We start from the raw sequence: 21,066 nt of genomic DNA on the forward strand, positions 1-21,066 counted from the left end.
GTCTAGAAGGGGGAGACAGACAACAAAACAAAACATATTAACAAAATAAAATAAATTGAATAAATACGTACAAGTAAAATAAATAAATGAGTAATAAATACGTACAAACATATATACATATATACAGGTGCTGCTCAGTGCTGTATAGAATTACAGCTGTATGCACATCATTAACAAAATAAATATAGAAAATATGTACAATATTGAGCACTGGACTAAGCGCTTGGGAAGTACAAGTTGGCGACATATCGAGCCTTAGGACAGGAGCAGGGCCCCGCTGCCAACTGATTTGCAAACTCATTCATTCATTCATTCAATCGTATTTATTGAGCGCTTACTGTGTGCGGAACACTGGACTAAACCCTTGGGAAGCACAAGTAGGAAACATATAGAGACGGTCCCTACCCAACAACGGGCTCACAGTCGTCTGGAAGGGGGAGATGGACAACAAAACAAAACGTGGACAGGTGTCAAAACCATCAGAATAAATAGAATTACAGCTATATGCACATCATTAACAATATTAATATAGTAAATATGTACAATATTGAACGCTTACTGTGTGCAGAGCACTGGACTAAATGCTTGGGAAGCACAAGTAGGAAACATATAGAGGTGGTCCCTACCCAACAACGGGCTCACGGTCTGGAAGGGGGAGATGGACAACAAAACAAAACACGTGGACAGGTGTCAAAGCCATCAGAATAAATAGAATTACAGCTATATGCACATCATTAACAAAATTAATATAGTAAATATGTACAATATTGAGCGCTTACTGTGTGCAGAGCACTGGACTAAACACTTGGGAAGCACAAGGAGGAAACACATAGAGATGGTCCCTACCCAACAACGGGCTCACAGTCGTCTGGAAGGGGGAAATGGACAACAAAACAAAACATGTGCACAGGTGTCAAAAACATCAGAATAAATAGAATTACGGCTATATGCACATCATTAACAAAATTAATATAGTAAATATGTACAATATTGAGCGCTTACTGTGTGCAGAGCACTGGACTAAATGCTTGGGAAGCACAAGTAGGAAACATATAGAGGGGGTCCCTACCCAACAACGGGCTCACAGTCATCTGGAAGGGGGAGATGGACAACAAAACAAAACGTGGACAGGTGTCAAAACCATCAGAATAAATAGAATTACAGCTATATGCACATCATTAACAAAATTAATATAGTAAATATGTACAATATTGAGCGCTTACTGTGTGCAGAGCACTGGACTAAACGCTTGGGAAGTACAAGTAGGAAACATATAGAGACGGTCCCTACCCAACAACGGGCTCACGGTCTGGAAGGGGGAGACGGACAACAAAACAAAACACGTGGACAGGTGTCAAAGCCGTCAGAATAAATAGAATTACAGCTATACGCACATCATTAACACAATGAATACAAGCGCTCAATAAATACGATTGAATGAATGAATGAATATAGTAAATATGTACAATATTGAGCGCTTACTGTGTGCGGAGCACTGGACTAACTGCTTGGGGAATACAAGTTGGCGACATATCGAGCCTTAGGACCAGAGCAGGGCCCCGCTGCCGACTGATTTGCAAACTCATTCATTCATTCATTCATTCAATCGTATTTATTGAGCGCTTACTGTGTGCAGAGCACTGGACTAAACACTTGGGAAGCACAAGTAGGAAACACATAGAGATGGTCCCTACCCAACAACGGGTTCACAGTCGTCTGGAAGGGGGAGATGGACAACAAAACAAAACACGTGGACAGGTGTCAAAGCCGTCAGAATAAATAGAATTACAGCTATATGCACATCATTAACAAAATAAATATAGTAAATATGTACAATATTGAGCGCTTATTGTGTGCAGAGCACCGGACTAAATGCTTGGGAAGCACAAGTAGGAAACATATAGAGATGGTCCCTACCCAACAACGGGCTCACGGTCTGGAAGGGGGAGACGGACAACAAAACAAAACACTCGGACAGGTGTCAAAGCCGTCAGAATAAATAGAATTACAGCTATATGCACATCATTAACAAAATAAATATAGTAAATATGTACAATATTGAGCACTTACTGTGTGCAGAGCACTGGACTAAACACTTGGGAAGCACAAGTAGGAAACATATAGAGACGGTCCCTACCCAACAACGGGCTCACAGTCGTCTGGAAGGGGGAGACAGACAATAAAACAAAACAAAACATGTGGACAGGTGTCAAAGCCGTCAGAATAAATAGAATTACAGCTATATGCACATCATTAACAAAATAAATATAGTAAATATGTATAATATTGAGCACTTACTGTGTGCAGAGCACTGGACTAAGCGCTTGGGAAGTACAAGTTGGAGACATATCAAGCCTTAGGACCGGAGCAGGGCCCCGCTGCCAACTGATTTGCAAATTCACTCATTCAATCGTATTTATTGAGCTCTTACTGTGTGCAGAGCACTGGACTAAGCGCTTGGGTAGTCCAAGTCGGCAACAGATAGAGACGGTCCCTACCCAACAACGGGCTCAGTCTAGAAGGGGGAGACAGAAAACAAAACAAAACATGGGGACAGGTGTCAAGTCGTCAGAACAAATAGAATTGAAGCTAAATGCACATCCTTAACAAAATAAATAGAATAGTAAATATGTACAAGTAAAATAAATAGAGTAATAAATCTGTACAAACAGGTGCTGTGGGGAGGGGAAGGAGGTAGGACGGGGGGATGGGGAGGAGGAGAGGAAAAGGGGTTTGAAGGGAGGAAGAGAGCTAGCTTGGCGGATGTTGCCAACTTGTACTTCCCAAGCGCTTAGTACAGTGCTCTTCACACAGTAAGCGCTCAATAAATACGATTGATTGATGTGTGGAGGGAGGGCATTCCAGGCTAGGGGAAGGACGTGGGCCGGGGGTCGACGGCGGGGCAGGCGAGAACGAGATACCGTGAGGAGGTGAGCGGCAGAGGAGCGGAGGGTGCGGGCTGGGCTGGAGAAGGGGGCGAGGGGATGGACAGCCTTGAAGCGGAGAGTGAAGCGTCCCGTGTTACATAATAATTCTAATTATAGTAATCACGGTATTTGTTTAATGCTTACTATATGTCAGGCACTGTACTAAGCGCTGGGGTGGATACAAGGAAATCGGGGTGGACCCAGTCCCTGTCCAACTTGGGGCTCACACCGCATTTTACAGATGAGGCACAGAGACGTGAAGTGAGCACAGAGACGGGCAGTGACTCGCACAAGGTCACACAACAGACCAGGGGCCGAGCCGGGATTAGAACCCATGATCTTCGGACACCCAGGCCCGGGCTCTATCCACTATGCCGTTCATATCTGTACTGCATTTATTTGTATTGATGTCTGTCTCCCCTCCACCCCCAGACTGTAAACTCACTGTGGGCAGGGAATGTGTCTGTTTAGGGTTATATTGTACTCTCCCAAGCGCTTAGTACAGTGCTCTGCACACAGCAAGTGCTCAATAAATATGAATGAATGAATGGTTCCTTCCTGCCAGAACGCTAAACCTGACTGTTCCCCACTCTTCCAATCTCCGGGGCAGGGCTTTGGTCCAGATGGGAAACCGATGCAAGGAAAACGCCACACCCTGCCACCCCTGGCAGGGGCTATTCCAAGGAATACCGAGGCAGATTACCGGGTTTTTTTGTTTTGTTTTTTATGGTATTTGTTGAGCCCTTACTAAATGCCAGGCATTGATCTAGGAACTGCGGTAGATACAAGGTAAACGGGTTGGGCACAGTTCATGTCCCACATGGGGCTCACAGTCTTAAGCCCCATTTTACAGATGAGGTAACTGAGGCTCAGAGGAATTAGATGATATGCCCCAAGTCACACAGCTGACAAGTGGAAGAGCTGGGATTAGAAAGCAGGGTAGAGTATGAGCATAATCCATGCCCACGCGCTAACCGTTAGGTCACACTGCCACTCAGAAGGACCCAGAAGGACCTGGGTTCTAATGCCTGCTCCGCCACTTGTCTGTTGTGTGACCTTGGGGAAGTCACTTACCTTCTCTGTGCCTCAGCTACCTCATCTGTAAAATGGGGATTGAGATTGTGAGCCTCACGTGGGATAAAGACCGGGTCCAACCTGATCAACTTAATAATAATAATAATGGTATTTGTTAAGTGCGTACTATGTGCAAAGCACTGTACTAAGCTCTGGGGAGGATACAAGGTCATCAGGTTGTCCCACATGGAGCACATAATCTTGAAGCAGCGTGGCACAGTGGAAAGAGCCCAGGCTTTAGAGTCGGGGGTCATGGGTTCGAATCCTGGCTCTGCCAATGGTCCGCTGCGTGACTTTGGGCAAGTCACTTCACTTCTCTGGGTCTCAGTTCCCTCATCTGGAAAATGGGGATTGTGTGTCCCCTGTGGGACAACCTGGTCACCTTGTAACCTCCCCAGCGCTTAGAACAGTGCTTTGCACATAGTAAGTGCTTAATAAATGCCACTATTATTATTATTATTAATTCCCATTTTACAGATGAGGTAACTGAGGCACAGAGAAGTTAAGTGACTTGCCCAAAGTCACACAGCTGACAAACGGAAGAGCTGGGATACGAACTTGTAGCTCCACCAGTGTTTAGAATAGTGCACGGCACATATTCATTCAATCATTCAATCGTATTTATTGAGCGCTTACTGTGTGCAGAGCACTGTACTAAGCGCTTGGGAAGTACAAGTTGGCAACATATAGAGAGGGTCCCTACCCAACAGTGGGCTCACAGTCTAGAAGCATAGTAAGTGCTTAACCAGTACCATAATTATTAAGCAGCGTGGCTCAGTGGAAAGAGCCCGGGCTTTGGAGTCAGAGATCATGGGTTCAAATCCCGCCTCTGCCGTCAGCTGTGTGACTTTGGGCAAGTCACAGCTTCTCTGTGCCTCAGTTACCTCATCTGTAAAATGGGGATTCACTCGTTCATTCAATCGTATTTATTGAGCGCTTCCTGTGTGCAGAGCACTGTACTAAGCGCTTGGGAAGTACAAGTTGGCAACATATAGGGACAGTCCGTACCCAACAGCGGGCTGTGAGCCCCCCATGGGACAACCTGATCACCTTGTAACCTCCCCAGCGCTTAGAATAGTGCTTTGCACGTAGTAAGCACTTAACAAATACCATCGTTATTATTTTTATTAGGTCCTTCTGACTTCCAGGGCTGTGCTCTATTCACTGGACAGCCCTGCTCCTCTGGTGTAGACCTGGCTAACGCCCTCCTGGTGTAGGAGGGTTGGTGTGAGCTGGCTAAAATGGGGGGAGACCAGACAGAGCTGGGAGAACGGCTGGGACCCTTTTCTGGACCTAAGAGCGATGGGGGGAAGGAATCTGGATTAGGCAGACAGGCGCAGCTTCGAGGGGCAGATATGGCTGGAGGGTCGAGAGGGACGTGGAATCTCCCATCCCCTTCCCCTCAGGTTTCCAGTTTCCAGCCTGGGGGCGGGGGACAAGGGGGATAGACCCACCATTGAGCCCCTACCCTGGAATCTCCCATCCCCTTCCCCTCAGGTTTCCAGTTTCCAGCCTGGGAGTGGGGGACAAGGGGAATAGACCCACCATTGAGCCCCTACCCTGGAATCTCCCATCCCCTTCCCCTCAGGCTTCCAGTTTCCAGCCTGGGGGCGGGGGACAAGGGGGATAGACCCACCATTGAGCCCCTACCCTGGAATCTCCCATCCCCTTCCCCTCAGGTTTCCAGTTTACAGCCTGGGAGTGGGGGACAAGGGGAATAGACCCACCATTGAGCCCCTACCCTGGAATCTCCCATCCCCTTCCCCTCAGGTTTCCAGTTTCCAGCCTGGGGGTTGGGGACAAGGGGAATAGACCCACCATTGAGCCCCTACCCTGGAATCTCCTATCCCCTTCCCTTCAGGTTTCCAGTTTCCAGCCTGGGGGTTGGGGACAAGGGGAATAGACCCACCATTGAGCCCCTACCCTGGAATCTCCCATCCCCTTCCCCTCAGGTTTCCAGTTTCCAGCCTGGGAGTGGGGGACAAGGGGAATAGACCCACCATTGAGCCCCTACTCTGGAATTTCCCATCCCCTTCCCCTCAGGTTTCCAGCCTGGGGGTGGGGGACAAGGGGAATAGACCCACCATTGAGCCCCTACCCTGGAATCTCCCATCCCCTTCCCCTCAGGTTTCCAGTTTCCAGCCTGGGAGTGGGGGACAAGGGGAATAGACCCACCATTGAGCCCCTACCCTGGAATCTCCCATCCCCTTCCCCTCAGGTTTCCAGTTTCCAGCCTGGGAGTGGGGGACAAGGGGAATAGACCCACCATTGAGCCCCTACCCTGGAATCTCCCATCCCCTTCCCCTCAGGTTTCCAGTTTCCAGCCTGGGAGTGGGGGACAAGGGGGAATAGACCCACCATTGAGCCCCTACCCCGATACTAGGGCCTAGGTGGGCTGCCTACCCCCTTTGAAGTTGGGAGAGGCCTGTGAGAGTGATGTAGGTGTAGACCACGTAGGTGTCAAATCCCCGCTCCCCTCCCACACAAACCCAGTCCACACGGAGTCTTTAGAAAAGCAGGTTTATTGGTCAGGCTGATCACCAGGATGCAGTCACGGGAGACGCCTCCCACCACCAGCACCATGCTCCGGTGCCCGCCCCCACCCCCCGCCCCGTCAAATCGGGGTTGGGGAGGGAGGGAAGGAAAAATAAGCAAAGCCTTGAACTGTATAAAAGAAGTTTGTGTCCCCAAGCCCCCCCACCCCGCCCACCAGAAAAAAAAAAAAACCCAGAATGTGGTTACAAAAGAAAGCAGGGAAGCAGCTGGGGGTGAGGACGGAGGGCAGTGTGGGTCAGTGCCAAGCTGGCTGGGCAGCGGGTCCCGGGGGGATAATGGGAGGAGGGGAATTTGGCCAAAGGGCACAGCCCCCCGAGCCCCCCACCGTGTCCACTGAAGGATGGGGGAAGACTGCAGGGAGCAGCAGGGGTGAGAACAGCCCAAACCCCCGCGAAGGGGCAGAAACCACCGTGCTGTTAGTGAGCCGGTGCCCCGTCACCCCGGCACGGTTGGACAGAGGCGGGGACTCCCTGCCCAGCCAGCTCTGACAGGCCCAGTCCTCCCTCTGAGGCCAGGGGGAGTTTCGGGCAGCGGCACCCTACCTTGCCACCCCAACTCCGGTCCTGGCCCACTCCCTGCCCACCTCCAGCATTCCACCTTTGGTTTGGATTAACTCGGGTCTGGGAAGAGCCCAGAGGCAGAATGAGGCCGACCCCGTTCTGGAGAGGAGTGGGGGGAGGAACTGTGGGGAAACTGAGGCACTTGAGGAATTTAGTGGCTGAGCTGGACTCCTTCCTTCCCTCGATTCCGGCTCCCTGGGGTCCCCTCCCGCTGAGTGAGGGAGGGCTGCCTTCGAGGGACACCCCTCCGCCCCCGCCCCTCTATCCACTCCTCCCGCTTTCACCTTCCTGTCCCCCAACCTGGACCCCTGGCTGTGCGTGCATGGGCGATTGGGTGTGCACGTGTGTCTGAGGGTGCATGCGTGTCCCCCTGCAGGTATACATGTTTGTCGCATGTTTGTGTGTGTGTGTCTGTGTGCAAACGTCCGTCCCCTCTCCCCCTGCCTCCAGTGCCCACCGCCCTGCCAGGCTGCCTTCACAACTCAGCTGACCGCGACGGCAGCCCCGGAGGGCGGCCGGAGGGAGGAAGGCCTGGGAGGGCCGGGAATGAATGCCGTCCAAGACTGGGCCAGGGGCCGCGGGAGGAGCGGGAGGGCAGAAGGCCTGGCTCCCGGAGAAATCATTCCTCTTCGGCCGGACCCTCTGCCCGGCCCAGGGACGCAGCCCCGGGGTCTCCGACTGGAGCCGGGGCTGGGAGACTCTTCCATTTGGGAGAGTAACAGCTGCCACTCCGGCTGGGGAAAGAGTCCGAACGGGGTGGGATTGGCGGGGGTGGAGGGTGGCAGAGGGGGGGGGAGAGAGAAGCTGCCCTACCCCCCCTCCCCCAGCCCCTCACCCCTTCCCGAGGGTCGCTGGCTCCTCTTTCTCTCGCTCCTTCTCTTGCTTTCGCTCCTTCTTTCCTCCTCCAACCTTCCTCCTCCTTCTCCATCCTCCTCCTACTCGCTGTCGCTCTTGTCCACCAGGACGGCGTCCGACTCTTCGGTGATCTCCAGGAGAGTGTGCCCGTCGGGGCTCTCCCCGCGAAGCAGGTCGCCCCCGTCCTCGCCCCCCTCCTCGCCCCCGACCTCCACCATCTCGGTGGCCCGGACCACCTCCACCTCGCCCTCGCGGATCTTCTTCACGTGGAAGGTGAAGGGGGGCACCTTGTAGACGGCCGTCTTGGAGCGGGCGTAGACCACGTGGTCGGGGGTGAAGGACTTGCGCAGCTTATCCCGCGACGTCTTCATCTTCTCCCGCCGCTCCACGGGCACGATGCGGGTGCCCAGCCGCGTCATCCGCTTCTCCAGGCTGTGCCGCGTCTTCTCCAGGTTCTCCTTGGTCCTCAGCCGCGTCTTCTCCAGCCCCTCCCGGGTGCGCACCTTCGTCTTCTCCATCTTCTCCTTGGAGAAGGCCTTCTTGATGTCGTCCACGCGTCGCAGCCCGCTCCGCTTGATGCGCTCGGCCCGCGACTCCTCGATGGTCTCCTCCACCTCCAGGGCCTCGTCGGAGGACAGCTCCAGGGCCCCGCCAACCCCCTCTTCCTCCTCCTCCTCCTCCTCCCCTCGCTGCTCTCCGGCCAGCTCTCCCGCCTCCTTCTCCGCCAGCTCCGATCCCTTCAGGGATTTGCCGATGCTCAGCTTGGAGGGCATCTTCACCTCATCCTGGAGAGGGCACAGAGTGGAAAGGGGCGGTCAGCGCTCCGGGCGGGATCCCAGGTGGGGCCGAAGGGAAGGGGGCGCGGGGAGGCCGGGGGGATCTTGGGGAAGGGGCCGTGGGAAAAGGCCTGGCCAAGGGTACCGGGGAAGGCCCAGGAATCTGTAGTAGAAGCCACAGATGGAGCCATGGTCAGAGGCACGGCGTGGTGAAGGGGGACTATGAGCATCAGGAAGGGGAAGTCAGAGAGGATCTGGGGGAGGAGAAGGGGAAACCATTGATGGGGGGCGGGGGGCACCGCTCCTGCCAATATTACATAAGTCATTCGCAAGCAGTGAGAAACAGCGTGGCTTTGGGGCTAGAGCCCGGGTTTGGGAGCCAGAAGGGCCTGGCTTCTCCTCCGCTCGTCTGCTGGGTGACCTTGGGCAAATCACTTCTCTGTGCCTCAGTTCCTTCATCTGTAAAACGGGGATTAAGACCGTGAGCCCCATGGGGGACAGGGACTGTGTCCAACCTGACTAACTTGTGGCTCCCCCAGCGCTTAGGACAGTGCTTGTAAGCGCTTAACCTCAGAGAAGCAGCGTGGCTCGGTGGAAAGAGCACGGGCTTTGGAGTCGGAGGTCATGGGTTCAAATCCCGGCTCCGCCAACTGCCAGCTGGGTGACTTTGGGCAAGTCACTTCACTTCTCTGGGCCTCAGTTACCTCATCTGGAAAACGGGGATTAAGACTGTGAGCCCCCCATGGGACAACCTGATCACCTTGTTACCTCCCCAGCGCTTAGAACAGTGCTTTGCACATAGTAAACGCTTAACAAATACCATTATTATTATTAAGTACCATTATAATAATAATGGTTATAATTAATAAATGATTCCATCCCTGCCCCAGTCTCCCCACGCGGCCAGACGGGAGCGAGGGGGCTGGGGCAGGCTCCCGCTGAAGCAGGATGGGGGCTGCACAGGGGATTCTCTTGGGGCTGGGGTCGGCTGGATTGTTTCCCCAACATCCCCACTCGAAGCCAATAGAATAATAATAATAATAATTGGCATTTGTTAAGCGCTTACTATGTGCAAAGCACTGTTCTAAGCACTTGGGAGGATACAGGGTGATCAGGTTGTCCCACGTGGGGCTCACAGTCTTCATCCCCATTTTACAGATGAGGTAACTGAGGCCCAGAGAAGTTAAGTGACTTGCCCAAGATCACACAGCAGACATGTGGCGGAGTCGGAATTCGAACCCATGACCTCTGACTCCAAAGCCCGGGCTCTTTCCACTGAGCCACGCTGCTTCAGGTTGAGACCGGGAGGCCTGTGGTTCCACGCTGTGAAGCAGCGTGGCTCAGTGGAAAGAGCCCGGGCTTTGGAGTCAGAGGTCATGGGTTCAAATCTCGGCTCCGCCAGCTGTCAGCTGGGTGACTTTGGGCAAGTCACGTCACTTCTCTGTGTTTCAGTTACCTCATCTGGAAAATGGGGATTAAAACCGTGAGCCCCCCGTGGGACAACCTGATCACCTTGTAACCTCCCCAGTGCTTAGAACAGTGGTTTGCACATAGTAAGCGCTTAATAAATGCTATCATTATTATTATTATTCCCCCAAATCCCAGGCTTGGGGCCGAGCGCCGTCTGGTGGCTACAGTCACCGTCCGGCCTGGAAGGGAGCGGCAGCAGGGGAAGGGTTTGGGAGAGGAGGGTCCTTCACGCTGCCTGCACTGTTCTTGGTTCAGAGGAGGATGATGCAGGGCAGCTCATTTTCCAGGATGTCCCACTCTCGCCCACCACCCCTGCCCCTCCTACCCTCTTTCTCAGCTGGGATCAGCGCTGGCCACCCCCCCCCAACCCCAGCTGCTCCCCTCCCTAGAGCTGCTGGCTCAGAGGCCTCCAGCAGGGAAGGGGGAGGGTGGAACTCCAGGGCTGGAATGTTTTCCCAAGTCGCTCTAAAGGCCCTGAACCTTCCCACACATTCCAGGGCTCGGCTTGTCCCAACCTGAGGAGCTGGAGGAGAACTCCAGGGATGACTCCCCTGCTACTCTACACTGTGAGCCCGTTGTTGGGTAGGGACCGTCCCTATAAGTTGCCAACTTGTACTTCCCAAGCGCTTAATACAGTGCTCTGCACGCAGTAAGTGCTCAATAAATACAACTGAATGAATGAATGAAAGGACTGGGGTGTAACTGACCCTGGGGGGCGGATGGGACCGGGAAGGGGGGAAGGTGACACCCTGAAAATACAGAGGAGACTGGGAGATCTTCGACTCCCTCAGGCTGCTTGTGGGTCCACGGCAGGGGAGCCCTGAGGTTGGAGGTGGAAGCTGGCATGAGTGTGCAGGGGAGGGGGTTTCTTTTCTTCCTTAAGGCTGGTAGCACTCTCAGAGGTTCCTGGGTGGGTGAGGGGTGGTGGCCCCCCTAGTTCTGGAAAGCTAACTGAAGGAGGGAGCCAGAGGAGCAGGCAGGGCGTGGGGGTGGGCAGGATATCCCCCCTGTTCCTACAAGGACGGCCTGAGTCTCCAGGCCACCTGCTACAGAGATTGGCTCTCCCCCCCCCCACCCCCCCACCCCATTTCCTGGTTTATACAGAAAGCCAGGAACAAATCCTCCCCTGACACACTTCCTTCCTTCCTGACAACAGCACTGGACAAAGGGAGCTCCCTGCCCAGCCCCCCGGCCCCCGTCACCTAACCGCAGGCCCTGCCCAAAGACCCCCCCCAGCTTCCCCAGCCCTCAGGCACAAAACTACAATTCCCAACAGGCCAAGTGTCTAGGACCCAAGGGATGCTGGGACTTGTAGTCTCCATGGGCCACACCTGTGTCTGAAACAGAGCCCAGTCACACTGAGGGGGCAGTGGGGCTCCCACCTCCTTTGAGACCGGCCAATCTTGCCCCCACGGGCCCATTCGGGTGGGGGGTCTCTCACCCCCCGGAAGGGTTTCCAGGAATGGAGTACGGCCTCCCCAGCTGGTTTTGCTCTGTCCAGTGCCCTCTCTTCAAAGGGCTCTCTGTGGGGCTCCAGAGACCCCAAGGCTTAGGCTAGAGTGTCCACCCCCCTTGCTGAACCAGGGCAGCCGGACTGGAGGACGGCCCAGAAGGGGAGAGGGATCTTCTGGGCCAGGCTGGCCCAGGTGACCTGGAGGGTGGGCATGCTCAGTACCAGAGTGAGGGCAGAGACAATGGGCTGCTGGCAGGGTAAGCCAACAGCTCGGGGTGGTGGGCATCAGAGAAACAGATCAGCACTGTCCAGTGTCCCAGCCAATCCCCTCCCCTGCACCCTCTGGCTGGCCTACTGCACAGCTGAGCTGGCAGGTTTTCTGAGCCACGGAGCGGCGGGGGGTTGGGGGTGCCAGGACTGTGGGGCTCGCCTTCAATGACCGCCCAGAGTGCCAAGTGGGTAAGGGGCTGGGGAGTGGCCTAACCTCAACCCCAGGCCTGACCTTTCTTCCCTCCCCTCCCTGCTGGGGATCGGGGATGGGTCTTGCTGTTTGCTTTGGAGGTTTGGCTCAGGGGAGGGTGCTAGAGGAGGGGGGCAGCTTCCTTTCCTGTATGTTTGGACCAGGGGGCTACCCCACTCCACCCCCAAAGAGCAGGGGTGCTCAGGCTGCCATTGAGCCACCACAGCTGACGCAAGCTGACAACACACCTGCACCCCACCCTGATGTGCCTTAGGTGGGGTTGGGGGACGGAAGGAGGGAAGAACTGGGGGTTTGGAGTGGGCGTGGGGGGCCAGGAACACTTTCAGACACCAGAGGCAGAGCGCAGGGGTGAAAGTTAGCACCTTTAATGTCCAGGGTCTGAGCATGCACACGAGGGGGGCCCAGCCGGGACCTAGACTCATTCCATTTCACACCTGCAGCCCACCCGAGGGCTAAGGATTCTCCCTGCTGCAGACCACAGTCCTGTTACAGGCCTTCTCACCCACTCTCACCTCAAATCCCGCCACAGAGGACCTCTCTCCCCTGATCCAGCCCCCCTCGAACCTTCCCCTGAGCTGGGCAAGAGTGCCCAGGGGAGATGGGACTGGGGAAGGCAGGGGACTTTTTGAGGGAAGCGGGGAGGCAAACAGTGGGCACAACACACAAACACACACACACACACACACATGCAGTTTCCCTTCCCTCTCTCCAAGAGCAAATTTGGGAGGGCTCGGGGCTCAGACTATGCTGTAAACTGAAGGAGGGATGAATAGCTTAGTTCAGTGCTTGGCATACAACTGGCACCCAGTACAGAGCCTTACATGCAATAGGAGCCAAATTCCCCTGAGGGGGTTCCAGGATGGGAACATTTAGACCTGGAAGGTGGGGACGGGACCCCTTCCCCCTGGAGAGTCTCTCCCCCGGCCCCTGAAACAGAAAAACCGGAGGCGGACTCCTTGGGACCACCCATGCCTCTTGTGGTCTGATCCCCACCTCCCACCCCGGGCTCGCTCCCAGAGCAGGGCCTGGGAAACACAAGGAGTCTTTTGCAAAACATTTTCTAAAATAAAAGTGGAAAAAACAAGTAAGAACGTTTTTCCCAGCTGGAGGGGTGGGCAGGAAGGGATAGGGGAGGGGGAGGGCCCAGCTGCTGGGCTCCACGGGCGGAGCTCAGGCTCTGGCTGCTTGGAGCTGGAATCAGGCAGCCCAGCCTGGGAGGGGGATGGGGGCACCAGGCGGCCCAGCCAGACTTTCAGGGTCTAGGGGGGCCCATGGTGGACTCTGAGGGGCCCCCACCCGACTCCCGTGCCCCGAATCCGTTCCTGAAGCTGCTGGCCACCTGCCAGCTCAAGAGCCCCACGGCTCCCAAATCCCGCTCCTGGCACATCCCAGGCCCCGAGGGACACTAGAAAGCTCCCCGGCCCACGCCCTCCTCGGCGGCCGGGGGTCCGGGCAGCGGATAAAAGGGTACGCTCCGGGAAGCAGGGTCAAAGGGCAGGCTGGCAGGCTCGTTCTTGGACAGCAGGTCAAAGGACACGGTCTCGGCTGTGGCCGGGTCAGAGGGTGCTCGTGGCATCTTCTCCGGCTAAGGTGAGGAAAAGGGGTTTCAATGAAGGGGTACACGGAGGGGGTCCCGAGTGCCGAGCACAGCCAGCAAACTGAGGTGGGATTGGGTGAGTGGAGGGTGCGTAAAGCAGAGGGGACGACAGAACCCGGGCAACCTCCGTTTGGGGAAGCGCACACTGAAGTTGCAGCACAGTTAGAGGAGGTGCCCAAACTACTGAGGAAGCAGCATGGCCTGATGGAGAGAGCTCGGGCCTGGATTCTAATCCCGGCTCCACCACTTGTCTGCTATGTGATCCTGGGCAAGTCACTGCACTTCTCTGAGCCTCAGGTTCCTCATCTGTAAAATGAGGATTCACACCCATCTCCCTCTTAGTCTATAAGCCCCATGTGGGTAAGGATGGTGCCTGACCTAATTATCTTGTAAACACCTCAGTGCTTAATACAGTTTTGTCCTCTGTCTCCCCCTTCTAGACTGTGAGCCCACTGTTCGGTAGGTACCGTCTCTATATGTTGTCAACTTGTACTCCCCAAGCGCTTAGTACAGTGCTCTGCACACAGTAAGTGCTCAGTAAATACAAGTGAATGAATGAATACAGTGGTTGGCACATAGTAAGAGTTTAACAATCATTATTATTACTGTCTTGCCAATAAAATTGCTCATTTGTCGATCGCACATTTAATGTCAAAACACAGGGATACCTCTTGGTCCCAGCAACTTGGGATCCATTCTCTCCCCCATCTCCTCCCCTTCATTAGTGGGACACAGGACACTCTCCTCTAGTTTCTCCTCTTCCTGCCCCAACCCACTAGCTCCCAGCCTGGTCCAGCCTCACCTCAGCCCGGCCCCAGTCCATCCCCAGGCCAGTCCCAGTCCAGTCCAGTCCCAGATAACACCCTGGCTCGGCCTCAGTCTAGTAGCAACCCCATCCCCGTCCGGTCCCAGGCCCAACCCCGGCACCCCACCCCCAGCCTCTGGCCCAGCCAGGAGGACGACTGCAACGTGTTGGAGCCCATGTTGACAGTGACTCACAGAGCACAGATGTTCCTTACCCTCCAGCCATGGAGGGAAGCCCTGGAGGTGGGTCTGGGGGGAGTGAGACTGGGGTGAAGAGCCTGTTTGCCAAAAGGCCAGTTGGCAGTAACCCAGGCAGGGAAGCAGGCAGGTAAGGTAGGGATGGGTGGCCAGAGGAGGCCCTGCAGGGGTGGGTAGACTGTGAGCCCACTGTTGGGTAGGGACCATCTCTATATGTTGCCAACTTGTACTTCCCAAGCGCTTAGTACAGTGCTCTGCACACAGTAAGCGCTCAATAAATACGACTGAATGAATGAAAAGTGCCTCTCTCAGTGTGGGCCATGGCTGGGCCCAGCTGCTCATCCGTACTCTCTCTCCCCCTGGGCCCCTCCAGCCCAGCCCTAGGTCCCTTCTCCTTCCCTCTAGTCTCCTCTAGCCCAGCCCCCTCCTCCACCCTTTGGTCCCCCTGCCCCAGGGCCCCCTTCCAGCTCTGTTGGGAGAGGATGAGCAGCGTGGCTCAGTGGAAAAAGCCCGGGCTTTGGAGTCAGAGGTCATGGGTTCAAATCCCGGCTCCACCACTTGTCAGCTGGGTGACTTTGGGCAAGTCACTTCACTTCTCTGGGCCTCAGTTCCCTCATCTGGAAAATGGGGATGAAGACTGTGAGCCCCACGTGGGACAACCTGATCACCTTGTAAATTCCCCAGCGCTTAGAACAGTGCTTTGCACATAGTAAGCACTTAATAAACGCCATTATTATTATTATTAGCCAACCAGCTTCAGCAGAGCTACTGTGCAGGAGTGCCCGGAACCCCAGACTCCTGCCCCACCCCGCCCTCCAGGAGCTCAGACCACTCCCAGATGCCCCCCCTTCCCCACTCCGGGCATTATTGGAGGCCTGGACCCTTTCCCTCCAGCCCACCGCCCTTCTCCCTGGGCCGGGGCAGAGCCCCTGCAAGGCCAGAGAGACCCCTCAGATCCAGGTGAGGCGGCCGGGAGGGGCATGGGTGGGGTCTCATTCCACCTAGAAGGACCCGGGGCTAAAAAGACCCACTCCATCTCCTTCAATAGCCTCCACCCCACCCCTGGTCCCTAATGCAGCCCTCTGGCCCACCTGCCTGCCCTACCTGTCCGCCCCACCTGGCCCCCTTCCCGCTCGGAGACAGGGGATCCCTGGGGCGGGGGAGAGGAGACAGCCCTCACCCCCAGTGTCAAGCATGATCCTTTATTTTGTGACATCCCAAGGGGCCTAGGTCCCAAGCTGCATTTAGAGATTGACTCCACCATACCCTGAAGCCTCCTCCCCAGAGTCTCTCCCAGCGTGGCCCCACCCTTGCCCTAACCCACTCCCCAGCCTCTCCGTGACCCACGACCCGGTCGGTCCAGCGGCCCCCGGACCAGACAGCCCCCCAGCTGGGGGTTTTACCATAAAAGCCGCCCACCCCACCGTCCCTATAAGGACCGGACCGACTAGGGGCTATTTATACTTGCTCTGCTTTCCGCCCCCGCAGCCATCTGGACGGGTGGGAGGGACGGGGCTGGGGGCCTCTGGGTAGCCCCCTGAGCCCGCCCCAAGCCTCTCCTCCCTCCCACAGCTGCAGAGGACCACTGATCCTGGGCCCAGCCAGGGGGAGGGGGCGCCGAGGTGCCAGGGCGGTTCCAGGAGCACTCAATAAACTCCATTCATGCATTCAATCGTATTCATTGAGGGCTGTGTGCAGAGCACTGTACTAAGTGCTTGACTGGCAGATTGATAAGGAGGCTGAGTTCCACACAAGGGCTGGGGAGGATCGTGGAGGATGATCAGATCGTCAGGAGACCCCTTTAGAAGCACAGACGGATCGGCCTCCACTCCCTCTCCTACCTCTATGCCCAGGGCGGTGCCGACACCAGGCCCAGTCTCGGCCGTCAGGGCCAAAGATGCAGCCCGCTCCGACGAACCGGCTGCAGACTAGGGAGGTCAGGGGACGTTACTGGCCAGAATTTCAAAACCGGGAGCCAGAGGCCATCTGGTCCAGCCCCCTGCCACCCTTCTCAGCTTCGTCGGCTGGCCGGGCCTCTGGCTCGGGAGGGTGCACTCCCTGGGTGAAGTCAGGGCAAGAAGCCCCCACTTGCCCTCCGCCCGGGGCTTTTGGAGCGCGAAGCCAGGGCTGTCTTGGGGCTGGGGTTTGGCTGGGTACAACGGTCCGCTTTCTCACCCTTCCCCCAAAATGTTCTGCGCTTGGCAAGCCTTAGGACCCGCCCCGCTCATGCGCTTAGAACAGTGCTCCAACGCTTAGAATAGAGCTTGGTACATAGTAAAGCGCTTAACAAAAACCATCATTGTTATTTTTGAAGTGATGGTGGCCTTGCTCCTCTAGCTAGGGGAAGAAGCAGGTGAGAGGCTGGCCACCCCCGCCCTCTCTTTTCCGCACAACTCGGTTCCCCCGGCCTCGGGCATCCTCCGTACAGCAGAACTCCCACCCACAAGACCCGGGCGAGGCCTGGGGACGCCCGGACTCATCGGGAAGAAGTGGAATGTGACTGCCCTGCATTGCGGGAAGCGGGGTTGGCCCAGAAACCTCGTCTCCCTTCGTGCTATCCAATCAGTGGTATTCATTGAGCGCTTACTGTGTGCGGAGCACTGTACTAGGCGCTTGGGACAGTACAATATGACGGGGTTGGTAGACACGATCCCTCCCTCGAGGAGCATCCCGTCAAGCGAGTCAACTTCTTGGTCCCCTTGGTGGGTCAAACTCTGCGGCCTCCCCCGGCCTTCTCTCCTGGCTCCCTTCTGCAGGAGGAGCGAGCCTGGAGAGAACTACTGGACCTGGGCTGGACACCTGGCCCGGCTGACTAGTGTTGAATGAGACCACCTTCCTTGGGTGGGGGAGAGAGAAGGGACGCGGGCACTTAAAGTTTAGGAAGGAGCCCAGGAATGGCTTGGGTGTGCTGGGGAGGATGCTAAACGCACTTGAGGGGGGGACTCTCTGCAGGAGAAGGGCTCAGCCCAGATGTAGATGCTGTCCTTTCCCCCTTTTTTAATAGCATTTATTAAGCGCTTACTATGTGCAAAGCACTGTTCGACGCGCTGGGGAGGTAATGAGGTGATCAGGTTGTCCCACGGGGGGCTCACAGTCTTAATCCCCATTTTACAGTTGAGGTAACTGAGGCCCAGAGAAGTTGCCCAAAGTCACACAGCTGACAGTTGGCGGGGCCGGGATTTGAACCCATGACCTCTGCCTCCAGAGCCCGGGCTCTTTCCACTGAGCCATGCTGCTTCTCTACTGAGGCTGGATGGGGTGCAGGGGGGGGGGAGAGAAACATGTCCCGCTCTTTGCCAGAACCAAACAAAGTCCGGAAGGGGACAAGGTGGGACAGGGAGCCCTCGGCACCAGGCCAGCTCCAGGGCCAGGAAGTTTCCTCCCCAACTGCCCAGCCCAGTCTGCGGGCAGGGGGAGAGGACAGTGCCATGTCTGGGGGCTGGCGGTGGGATGGCAGGGTGAGAGGATGGATCTGAGAGATCCCAGAGACCCCCCTCAGCTCTAAACCCAAGCCCCTTGCCCGGTCCCACTCCCTCGGGCCTCGCCCTCCTCTCTGGTGGGCCCAGAAACAGACGTCAGGGGCAGCGTGGCTCAGTGGAAAAAGCCCGGGCTTTGGAGTCAGAGGTCATGGGTTCAAATCCCGGCTCCACCACTCGTCAGCTGGGTGACTTTGGGCAAGCCACTTCACTTCTCTGGGCCTCAGTTCCCTCATCTGGAAAATGGGGATGAGGACTGTGAGCCCCACGTGGGACAACCTGATCACCTTGCAAATTCCCCATCGCTTAGAACAGTGCTCTGCACATAGTAAGCGCTTAATAAATGCCAATATTATTATTCTTATTATAATTATTCTCGCACCCTTAACGAACGGGCCCAAGCCCCCTGCCCGGTCCCACTCCCTCGGGCCTCGCCCTCCTCTCTGGTGGGCCCAGAAACAGACGTCAGGGGCAGCGTGGCTCAGTGGAAAAAGCCCGGGCTTTGGAGTCAGAGGTCATGGGTTCAAATCCCGGCTCCACCACTCGTCAGCTGGGTGACTTTGGGCAAGCCACTTCACTTCTCTGGGCCTCAGTTCCCTCATCTGGAAAATGGGGATGAGGACTGTGAGCCCCACGTGGGACAACCTGATCACCTTGCAAATTCCCCATCGCTTAGAACAGTGCTCTGCACATAGTAAGCGCTTAATAAATGCCAATATTATTATTCTTATTATAATTATTCTCGCACCCTTAACGAACGGGCCCAAGCCCCCTGCCCGGTCCCACTCCCTCGGGGCCTCGCCCTCCTCTCTGGTGGGCCCAGAAACAGACGTCAGGGGCAGCGTGGCTCAGTGGAAAAAGCCCGGGCTTTGGAGTCAGAGGTCATGGGTTCAAATCCCGGCTCCACCACTCGTCAGCTGGGTGACTTTGGGCAAGCCACTTCACTTCTCTGGGCCTCAGTTCCCTCATCTGGAAAATGGGGATGAGGACCGTGAGCCCCACGTGGGACAACCTGATCACCTTGTAAATTCCCCATCGCTTAGAACAGTGCTCTGCACATAGTAAGCGCTTAATAAATGCCAATATTATTATTCTTATTATAATTATTCTCGCACCCTTAACGAACGGGCCCAAGCCCCCTGCCCGGTCCCACTCCCTCGGGCCTCGCCCTCCTCTCCGGTGGGCCCAGAAATAGACGTCAGGGGCTTCTCGCACCCTTAACGAACGGACCCAAGGCCCAGGGCTCCGTTCGCCCGGAGTGGGGGCAAACTGGGGTGAGCTTGGTGTCGTGAGAAACGGAGAGGAAGGGGGTCCAGCCCCCTCCTCCTCCTCCCCGGGCGGCTCTGCGAGCGGATGCCTGAGCCCTGAATCACCCTGCTAAATCGGTCCCGGCCCGGCCGGGTCCGTTTCCAGCGCGGGAACTCCGGCCCGCGGTGGGAAGGGAAGGGAAGGGAAGGGAAGGGAAAGGGAAGGGAAAGGGAAGGAAAGGGAAGGAAAGGGAAGGGAAGGGAAGGGAAGGGAAGGGAAGGGAAGGGGAGGGAAGGGGAGGGAAGGGGAGGGAAGGGGAAGGAGAGGGAAGGAGAGGGAAGGGGAAGGGAGGGGAGGGGAGGGGAGGGAAGGGAAGGGAGAGGGGAGGGGAGGGAAGGGAAGGGAAGGGAGAGGGGAGGGGAGGGGAGGGGAGGGGAGGGGAGGGAAGGGAAGGGAAGGGAAGGGAAGGGAAGGGAAGGGAAAGGAAAGGAAGGGAAGGGAAGGGAAGGGAAGGGAAGGAGGGGGTCAGGAGAGCGGCCTCGTTCACCTGGTAGATCATGACTTTGAAGTTGCGACGCCTGAGGAGCTCGGCCTCGTTGACTTCCAGCTTCTTGATCTGTCCGGCCTGGCGCTCCAGGCTGCTCCGGACGGTCTTCACGTTGACGCTGACCTTGCGGACCTTGTCGAGCATTTTGGTGACGGTGCCGCCGGTGGTGGCCTGCGCCTTGCCCAGCTTGCTCAGCTCGCCCTGGATGCTCTGCACGGCGCCCTCCATCTCGGCCTGCCGCTCCTCCAGCTGCGCCTGGGTCAGCTGGATCTGGTCGACGGCGCCGATGATCTTGTCGAGCAGCGTGAGGACCAGCACGCCGTTCACCTGGTCCGGTCGGATCAGCTCCTCCGCCGGGCCCGACGCCTCTTCGGGCCCCGGGGACGGGGCGGGCGGGGCCCGGTCCTCGGGGAGAGCGGGCAGCGGGGTCTCGATGATGTGCAGCGGGGTGTCCTCCATGGCTGCGGGCCGGAGCCGCGGGGGCCCGACGGAGGCGAGGCCGAGGGCAACGTGCACCGTGCAAACTCGAGGCGCGACTGCCCTGCGCGCCCGGGCCCGGCCGGGGCCAGGCCGCGTTCCCAGCGGGGGGGCGTGGCCTCCCCGGGCCCGGAGGGCGCCCATTGGCCAGCCCCTCGTCGGGGGGCGTGGCCCGGCCGTCGGGAGCGCCTCCCATTGGTCGAGAGCCCCTCGGGGGGCGGGGCCCGGGGAAAACCTGGCTCCGCCCCCTCCTCCCGGGATGATTGGCATAATTGGAAGGGAGGGATGGGGGGGGGCGGCCTGGAATGTGGGACCGGAGGCCGCTCAGTTTTTCCAACAGCTTTGCCCTCCCCCCCCCTCTGGGGACTGTTTGGGGCTCCGAGAATTGTGTGTGTGTGTGTGTGGTGTGTGTGAGACAGGAGTCCCCCCCCCCAGCCGGCCCACTTGGAGGCCTCGAAGGACTGGGCATAATAGCAATAATAATGATAGCATTTATTAAGGATTACTACGTGCAAAGCACTGTTGTAAGCCGTGGGGAGGTTAACAAGGTGATCAGGTTGGCCCACG

At 56.7% G+C, this 21,066-nt stretch overlaps 1 protein-coding gene across 1 annotated transcript; it reads right to left on the reverse strand.

The window, feature by feature from the left end:
- Positions 1–7,977: 7,977 nt before the first annotated feature.
- On the reverse strand, positions 7,978–20,570 carry CAVIN1 (caveolae associated protein 1). The gene is made up of 2 exons (XM_038753716.1): positions 20,023–20,570; positions 7,978–8,757 (listed from the first exon to the last, which is right to left on the reverse strand). The coding sequence occupies exons 1-2, from the start codon at positions 20,479–20,481 to the stop codon at positions 8,053–8,055; spliced, it is 1,164 nt and encodes a 387-aa protein (XP_038609644.1). The 5' UTR covers positions 20,482–20,570; the 3' UTR covers positions 7,978–8,052.
- Positions 20,571–21,066: the final 496 nt, after the last annotated feature.

The sequence above is a fragment of the Tachyglossus aculeatus genome, chromosome 11 (assembly GCF_015852505.1).
Source record: "Tachyglossus aculeatus isolate mTacAcu1 chromosome 11, mTacAcu1.pri, whole genome shotgun sequence".
Classification (NCBI taxonomy): domain Eukaryota; kingdom Metazoa; phylum Chordata; class Mammalia; order Monotremata; family Tachyglossidae; genus Tachyglossus; species Tachyglossus aculeatus.